This window comes from Orbicella franksi, chromosome 1, assembly GCF_964199315.1.
Source record: "Orbicella franksi chromosome 1, jaOrbFran1.1, whole genome shotgun sequence".
In the NCBI taxonomy this organism is placed as follows: domain Eukaryota; kingdom Metazoa; phylum Cnidaria; class Anthozoa; order Scleractinia; family Merulinidae; genus Orbicella; species Orbicella franksi.
In genome coordinates this window covers 33549648-33559129 of record NC_138145.1, presented here as the reverse complement: position 1 = coordinate 33559129, position 9482 = coordinate 33549648, and the positions used below count along the sequence as shown (strand labels likewise).

Below are 9482 nucleotides of genomic sequence, written 5' to 3'. Positions count from 1 at the left end.
CTGATTTTTTTTTTTTCAGACTTAGTTTCCGCAACCGCTATGGCGCTTTGTTCTCCACACAGACTGAAATAAGATTGACTTTCTTTATTATGCTCCCTCTCTCAGTACGGCTTACCTCATCTCATTAAGTTTTTGCCAAGTTTCTCCTAGCTGCCAATCGATCTTATCAGCATGGCTTGGTCACTATTGTCGACTTTTCTGCTAAAGGTTATCTCTAGTTTATATTCTTCATCGGGCTTATGTTTAATTTCAAGCACTTTCGTAGCACAAGTACATTGCATTGCAGCGCTATCTCGAATTAGGCTAGCTGACAAATACGCGGGAATTTTGGAAACAAATTCGCAGGAGAGTATGCGATACAATTTCCATTCAAAAAGATTTAGCCTTGAAGGCTGATTATGGATACTAAATACATAATTAAATCGATAAATTAGCGAAGAGAAAATTTATACATCAATACTCAACACTCGATAAAAGGAACAACTGTGGCTTACTTAGCCACAACCCTAAAAAGATGGGGTTAACAAGTTTGTTTCACTTTTACTCAAATATGCTTTCCTACACTGTAACTGTGTAACTGAAACTTGGGATTGTATAACTGTAGTTGTAAACCAAAAAGGTTATTTTATGAGCTACAGTGTAAAGCAGTCTTCTACTTCTGGAAATGTTGTTTTTTAGTGGTAAATACAAGTGAAGTTCTTACTATTAATGGAGACCTCATACATAACGTATGCATGGAATAAAAAGCATTTGAACCCGCTTTCAGTGTTACGTGCATAGACGACGTCTTTCAACATGCCGTCTTTTGACATGCTATGTAACCTTGCCTACGTCCAAAACGTAAGCACAACAGACTTCTTTCACGGTCCAGCTCGAATTTTGGTGATGAAAGATGGGTATAATTGACATCAAACTAAATTAAGGAGTATCAAGAAGTCATTCCAGGAGAACTAAATCGACTGTTTTGAATGATTGTACCTTGCGAATATTAACTAGTGAGACAATCTCAGATAATGCGGAGTGCAATGTATAGCTCTGGCACGATAGTCACACATGTCGTATTTACTTTGGTACCTAGGGCTTTTCCCCTTGCAGAATAGGGAGTTTTAGCAAACTACGACGGCGACGGCGACGAGAGTGTCACCAAACAATTAGCAGAATAATGGCTGTGCACGTGCGTTTTGAATCTTGGTACTTTTCTTTGCCGTCCTCTGTAAAACAACAACGTGAAATGACTAAATTCTACGTATTTTGGAGAACGCGAACCGCAATGCCTAATTTTTCGTATCTTCTTTTGGAATTGAACGATGTCGGTGCATGTTTAGCCTGAGCAAGTTTTTAGACCGATAGGCGTACTGAACTGATTTACACAGTTGCGATATTCGAAGGTAGAATATTAATTCATTTTTTACAAGGCGTCGTCCCCGCCGTCATTGCTAAAACTCCCTAATATGATCGGACCGAAACCTTGATAAGACATGATCTTGTCACAATCTTAGCAGTGCGTACGTTTCATGTCTTTACTTTCATTCGATGTTCAACAATAACTTACAATTGCTGTTTGTCAAGACCGCTTTCAAATTTTACGCTGGTGTTTAACGTTGATTTTGTTCATTTCAAAATTAGTAGCAAATGTGACAATTTTACTTTTCACGCCAACGTTTGTTACTCGATACTTTTGTTTTCCTCGCAAAGGTATGTAACATAAAACCCTTCTTTTCTCGAAAACTTAAGAGATAAATGGAAGAAAGTAAATATCTTATGAGGAAATGGAACAAAGTTAAATATCTTATGAGGAAATGGAAGAAAGTAAATATCTTGTGAGGAAATGGAAGAACGATTGTGTTTCATTCAAAACGCAAATTTTCTTTTCACCGATAAACAACAAGTAATTTAATCATCAAATAGTCACGAAATACCACGTTCTTATACAGTTTCCACCTCAGTGATATTGATTATTAGTATAATTTCCAGAGGTGAATATAAGAATTGGACATTCTGATTGGTCGAAAAGCTCATCATATGACGCTATATTCACCCCGCTAGAGCTTGGTTACTAAGCTCGCCATTTTTGCTATCTCGGCAAGTAAACATGGCACACAGTTGCTGAATTAAGTTTTCATTTATTCGAAAGACACCACTCCAAGTCCAGGATATTTGAAAGGATGGATAATTTTCGAAATGACTGCTGCCGCCCTTGGACCAAAAATCTTTTCAAGAACTCGTATTCAAGGCTTTTAAGAATCGTAAACGCAGTGGTTGCGTCGATTTCCAGCAGGTCAGATCGACTGACCGAAATTTATTTTTCTACACACTAAAGTTACTCATTTTTAGGCGATGATGACAACTGTGAATGAAGTCAACCAAGATGAAAAAAAGGTACGGGATGAATTTATTTTTCGTCGTGTTTCGCTCGTTTGTTTTACTGTCGAACTCCATGAGTAAATTGATTGTCAATGTAGGCAGGTAGGCAGGCAGGCAGTTGTTGAACTCGGGGCTACCGAGAACAACATCAGCTAGCGGTTAGAACGGGATTTGAACCTGGGACCTACGGATTTCAAATCCGGCGCTCTCAGCACTCGGCCACGCTGCCTCCACAGCGACAATCGATGTACATGTAACTACTGCTGCATACGTGTATGCACAATTGCGTCTTTGTTTTTTGGTTTTATGTTTTAGTCCGTTATTTTGTAGTTCTTGATATTGGCCTCTCAAAATTGTACTAAAACAATTATTCACCTCAGGCTCAGTGAACATTGGAGGATATTCACCAATGTTCACTGAGCCTTTGGCGAATAATTGTTAAATACAACTGAGAAGCGTTAGCGTTTCAACAAGAAGTATTGAAGGTCTGCGCTACTCGGTTGACCGAGATTATGTATCCTACATCGGTAAACGAGTCCCTTCAAAGACTGATTAAATTAATTTACGCTTTCATTACGTGTCACGGAATTTGCAGCAATATTTGAACACTTCCCTGGTTTCTTTTGTCACAATTTACAATTACAAGTTTTAATGCCACTGAATCGGGAAAGTTAGGCTAGATATGAACTTTTTGGTCTCTTTCATAGAGACAATTGAAAGGGAAATAAATAAGCCGCTAGGGAGAAGCAAAACGTTTCCATTCTTACTTTGAACTCTGGCAAAGTTTGATGATACAAAGATGATATTTCTTGAGCCGAGATAGGGGTAATTCTGAAAGATACTCAGTCACAGTAGCGTTTTTTGCGCTAAGACGGGAGAAGTGACGTTACCCAAAAAAAAAAACTGCTGTCCTCGGTCATATCACACGACATATAAAACACCACGTGGCTCTGGGAATGAAGACGGAGTATATCATGCAAACAATGCTAGAACGCATGCGTCTTACATGTTGGGTTCTACCACAAGGAAAAGCACTCAACATTTTCACGTCGTGTGATCTCAAATGAAATGCATCTTTCACCTAATATATAGTCGGCACGAACGCAAACTAATCTGCGCATGCGTTTAGGGAAAATTGGTTTTGTTGTAAAGAGAATAGTACCACAAGGAGGACAAGGGGTTTCCGAAACCAAATAAATAGCTTTGTGATATTATGATTACAGTAAGGTAGGCGTCGCACGTCTTAACGTAGTGCACACAGACAACTACCCTCCCCATCCGCTTTCTTGCTTGAGGACTAGGTAAATGATAATAATTAAACAAACATTAAAGTTTACACCCTGTTACCTAATTGCCTCATTACCTTATTGCCAATGCGGGCATCAACCCCCAAACCATCCCAATAGTGCACTCTGCACTAAAAAGCAATACCGGCCCAATTCTACAGAAAGTCACTCTTGAGAACCGATGGACCACATTAACATCGTTTGAATAGGCTTCTTTCCATATATTAACATTCAGTTTGGGAGTGAGGCCTAGAGAACACAAGCAAAAGAAATTGAATGAGCGTGTTTATTCATTTCTTTTGTTTCTGTCCTCTAGACCTCGCTATCAAGCTGAATTTTAATATATAGAAAGTAACCTATTTTCCCGTAAATTGGGAAACATGCACAGTCCACAATCTTCTTCAACCATTTTAGGCCAATAATTATCATTTATTTGTCATTTCTTTTGCTAATAACCGGAAATATTGCCAGTTTCACAGTTAAACGTTCTTTCAGCCGTTTATGTAGCATGTCGAAAAGTGGACGAAAGATGTCGCCTCTGCACGTAACACTGCAAGCGGGTGTAATAGTATAATAATGCACGGTATAACTTGTAATGGTGTATTATTCTGCAGGAACCCGACAGTCTTCCTACTGCACAAACATGCTTTTTTCAGCTACGTCTGCCAAGTTACACAAGCTCCGACAAACTGGCAGACAAGCTAAGATATGCCATTAACAACTGCCGATCTATTGACCTCGACAATTACATGCTTATCAGAAACAATGCTGAAGAAGAAAGAGATCACGAGGATGAGTTTTAGATGACACCTCAGCATCTAATATCGCTGAATAATAAGGATATTGACGAAAGAGGAAAAATCATTTTTTACAAGTGCTCTCCTGTACACAAAAACTAAACCTCCGCTGTATTTTAGGAAATATGCTGTTTTCATTCATTTTGTGACCCTTTTAAGGAGCTTGTGCATATTACAAAAATAATTTTCGTGCAAAATAAAGCCTCTAACTCCTTGTCACCTTTATTCTATTGACTCTCTGTGCTCCAGCTTCTATCCCTCCAACCAGGTGCCTACACTAAAATATAGATGGGTTATTTCAGTCATAGTGTGAATACGCGGGTTGACGAAAATCGACGAAGCAGTGTGTTTTATGTATTGGAGGAAATGGTTAAAGTGTACTGCATTTGTATAGAAAACGAGATGAGATAGGAATACCAACTGTCTCGAAACTGGCGCTTGAAATTGCACGAAATATCAACTGTATATAACTATAAGGTGAGCTACGCAAATGAATAGACCATGAGTGGTTGAAAATTTCATTTTATTTAAAAATAATCAACAATGATTTAGATAAACATATACAGGCAAAAACTAACGATAGACAAATCCGACGTTTCGACGACATCTTGGCGCCATTGTCAAGGGAAACTAATTAAACATGCGATTTCAAGAGTAACTAAGAGTTCAGAGTTTCTAATTTGCATAAGTTAGACAAAGACTTTAGCGCGAACTGAGTCTGATTGTACATTTAAACACGGTCGTAATTGTTTAATGAGTAACATCTCATTAATGAGACAATCAAACTTGTTGTGGCATGTTTTCAACACGCTAAAACAATTGCGAAGGTCATCCGGAATCCTGCCTGCGTGTCTATTATCATAGTGATTGCGTACTGACGAGGTCTTGCTACTATGTCCATCAACGCGTACGAACAGATGGCCACGGGTGTAACCGACATAACCAGCATCGCACTGGTCACACTTGAAGTTATACACAACGCATTGTTGATCAATGAGCTGAGGCTTAGGTTCGCTTGTCGGGAACTCCTGGGCAATCTTGCGGCTCGTAAACACCGGTTGAACACTAGTCTGCAGCTTCACACTGAGATCTTTCAACTGTGTCTTCACGATATTAGCAGACTCCTGGTCTTTAAAGGGTATGACAACCCGAGTAGTGTTTTCTGTCGTAGATCTGGACCGTAATGAGGGCTGGTCAGCGACCTTTAAATTTAGGAAGGTTTTGACAGTGGAGTCAACAAGGTGCTTGGGATATTTCAGTTTAGAGAAAACAGACTTCAGTCGTTCGCACTCCTCAGTGAAGTAGGACCATGACGAAGACAGGCGATGTGCGCGATCGAGCATAGTTGTCAATAGTCCGCGCTTGTACCTATTATCGACATGACTGTGGTAATGGAGAAGCAGACCACTGTTTGTTGGCTTCACAAACACTTTAGTTTCAATACGAGGCGCTCTGTTTAGGAGTTGAGTACCGAGAAAGGGAAGCATTCCATCATTTTCGACCTCCATAGTGAAGTTGATGGCGGGGTGAGCGTGGTTGAGGGTGTTAAGAAAGTCCCTAGCTGTAGACAAATCGGGCATCACAGTGAATGTGTCGTCAACATATCGACGATAGTAAGGTGGCAGCTTGCCCTCAACATCTAATTTCTCTTCAATAGACGACATGAATACGTTGGCTAGCAAGGGCCCAAGGGGGAACCCCATCGCTACTCCGTCGATCTGTTCATACAGGGATCCATTAAATTGGAAAAGCTGCTCCTTGGTGGCCACACCCAAAAGATCAATAAGGTCTTGCTTTGAAATGTTCAAATCATACTCGGAATTAAACCAGTTGTTTCTAAAGGCTCTGTCTGCGAGAATCGTAATGGTTTCATCCAAAGGTACATTCGTGAACAAGGAGGACACATCATAGGACACCAGTAAGTCACCAGGTGTTATGTTGAGGTCTCGCGGTAGTTCACAAAATCGAAAATGTCCGTGACTGTGTACTGATTTAACGACAACGGTTTGAGCTTGTTGTCCAACCATTTCGCCAGAGCATAATTATACGTATTAGTCGCTGATAGGATTGGTCGCATGGCTAATTTCTCCTTGTGTGTTTTCGGTAACCCGTACAGGTGTGCCAGTCTAGAACCGGTCGGACGAAGAGACTGGGCCACAGCGTGAGGGAGGATCCTTGTGATGATAGATTGTTTTTTTTTTTTTATTATTGCAAAACACAGGGAAAAAAACAACTTACAGTCCAACTACTTACATTACTTATGGGACAATTACCTACATCACTTACTGGATAATTACTAACAATACAATTACTTACATTACTTACACTACAATAAGTTACATTGTATTAATCAATTAATTAATTAATTAATTAATTAAAAAGACTACTTACTACTTACATACAATACACGTTACTTACAATACTGACAAGTGCAACACTTGTTAAGGTTGACCTACAGTACAATAATATCCGTGCACAGTGTTAGCCTTAGGGTTTTCTTCATTTTTTTTTTTTTTATACAGTTGCTTGTTGGTAAATACGTTTAATTATTATTATCACCCACTTAGATTTCTAAAGATTATCATTTGACGCTGCTCCAGTTTTGAGGCTGTTGTAACATGCCAGAAAGACAGAGAAATGTTTCATTTCAGGGGGCAAGTTGCGTGTCCTACACGACCATATATAATATCTCGCCACAAGAAAATTAAAATTAAGTTTCTGTTTATTCTTTGATTTGTCTGGCCTTAGGCCTAAGATTATATTTAAAGAAAGGTTGTATGTTCTCAACGCAAGACTTTGGCTTACAAGAAGCTAAATTAAGCACTAAGTTGAAATCGCCACCAATAATTACTTCTTCACATTGAAAATCTGATAAATGCTCGAAGAAGCCTTCGAAGAAAGCCGCGTCATCGTCGTTGGGAGCGTAAATGGTGGCCAGCGTTATATACTTTTGGTTGGTTTGGATGTCACAAATAATGAATCGTCCATTAGGATCACAGTACACTCGTTTCATTTCGAAATCGAATGTATTATTGAATAGAATTGCAACTCCTGCCTTAGCGCCCGTACAGCAACTAAAAAAGGATTTGTACCCCCATTCTGCCGACCACATAGTGGACGTGCTCTCGCAGCAATGGACTTCTTGTAAAAAATAAATAGAGCTGTTTTTTGCCCTGAGCCAAGAGAACATTTCCCTTCTCTTTAGCATGTCTCCCAAGCCTCTTACATTAAGAGAACATATTTTAAGATCCATGCATCAAAGTGTCTAGAGATAAAAATTATTCCTGGGAGCAGCTGAAGTGTCACAACCATGTTGAAGATAATGCGGGTGCTTGAAATTAACGGTTTTCTATAATAATCCTTGAACAAGCTAATTCTGTATATAAATGGGAGCATCCAAACATTGGAAGCAAATACTGATCTAAAAGCTAACCACAAGACACGCTCATACAGAGCGACTATAACAAGTATAAAGCTTGGACAACCTAACACATAATTACAAAGCAAAAAGCTAAGAACGAATATTGACTGCTTACCTACCCAGTGCATCTTGTTTTTGCAGCTTATCAAGCTTGTGTTTAGTAGAAATTTAAGTGGCAAATATTAGGTGAGAAAAGGCATGCAAAAAAAAATAATAATAATAACCTGTCCAAAATCTACATATGTAAATTTGAAAATTAAGCGAAAGGCTCGTCTTGAGAAATAAATTTTCCATCAATATATAATCTGTCCGGATATTTCTTACTGAAAAACGCTGTGTGACCCTTCTTCCTTGCATCTTTAAGTTTATCTCGCTGTTTTTTCCTTAAGTCATAAAGTTCCTTTGGAATATCATCGAAGACGGAGAAATCTTTTCCCTTCAGATGCTTGCGGGCTTGTGACATAACTTCTTCTCTATCAGTATAGCGCAGAAATCTAGCAATAATTGGTCTAGGACCTTTATCATTTGGCTTACCCAGACGGTGGATCCTTTGGGCTCTATCCTGTCTCTAGCGTTGCTGATCTTCAACTCTTGCTCCAGAAAGTTGTACATGACTTGCTTCGTGTCTTCGGTCATATGCGGCGAACCATCCATATTCGCGTCTCCGGTGTCTTCGGCGACGTTACTTGTATTTTCCTCTATTCCGAAGAACTTTAAATTTTCTCTCCTATTGTAAGTTTCAAAGTACAGCAGGTTCATTTTAAGTTTCTCTGCTTCTAGTTTTACAGCCGCCGCATCACGCTTCGCCTCCGCAATATCTCCCTCGTTAAAATCCACCCTTTCTTTGAGCTGATTTACGTCTGTTTCGTTGCCTTCAGTTTTAACTTTCAGGTCCGCAACATCTTTTTCAAGGTTGGTTAACGCTTCCTCGATGTTGGCTACTGACGAGCGTACACTGTTCAGCCTGCTTTCTATATTATCCAATTTGGACAGTACTAAGTCCATCTTTGTGGCAATCTCTGGGCTATGAGCCCATTTTACGGATATTGGACGCCATATTGAATAATTTTATTCCGCAAAGGACTATGGGTCGAAAAGGGGGCATTGGCTTTCATGCTCGCTCGTGGTAATGTGAACTTCTGGAGATTGCGGAGATTTTATTCAGTATTGTCGAGTTCGACGGTATCGCGAAATATATATGGGTGGAGGTGACCATTGCGCCGTGTTTGGCTGTTCGATGATCGGAGAAAGCCAGAAAGGTAATAATTTTCGTTTGCGATTTTCAATAACTTATGTTGAATTTCTGGAAGTCTACAAGTTCAACAACCAAAGCTGCTAAGATCTATGGTGTGCTGGTTTTAAGCTTACCATTAGTTTGGTTCATTCATTCGTTTTTAAACTGATCATATCTAAGCGTAAGAGTTTGTTCAATATTAAATGAAATATATAAAACTTCTGACGGCTGATGCTAACGCTTGTTATTATTGCAGGTGTGTTGTAAAACCACATGTTCAATGTATTAAGTGCATAAGCCGCAGCCAAAGTACTTTAAATTATGGGAACGACTTATCAACCGCAAAGACTTTCGAGTCACAGCAAATACAAGGGTCTGCA

General features: G+C 39.4%; 1 protein-coding gene and 2 pseudogenes across 4 annotated transcripts in view; 2 read left to right on the top strand and 1 right to left on the bottom strand.

Annotated features, from left to right (window-relative positions):
* Positions 1-4977, top strand: part of LOC145479127 (putative E3 ubiquitin-protein ligase HERC1) — a 304004-nt gene extending 299027 nt beyond the window's left edge. For 3 of the 4 annotated variants that reach the window (XM_081457396.1, XM_081457404.1, XM_081457389.1), the window contains one exon: positions 4265-4977. In XM_081457396.1, coding sequence (XP_081313522.1) covers positions 4265-4453 — 189 coding nt within the window. In that variant the 3' untranslated portion in view covers positions 4454-4977. The remainder of the gene's footprint in view (positions 1-4264) is intronic. The other variant, XM_081457421.1, reaches the window with a different exon arrangement.
* An 86-nt stretch (positions 4978-5063) lies between these two features.
* LOC145479864 (uncharacterized) overlaps positions 5064-9482 on the bottom strand; it is a 7109-nt pseudogene continuing 2690 nt past the window's right edge.
* Positions 8906-9482, top strand: part of LOC145479620 (uncharacterized) — a 1121-nt pseudogene continuing 544 nt past the window's right edge.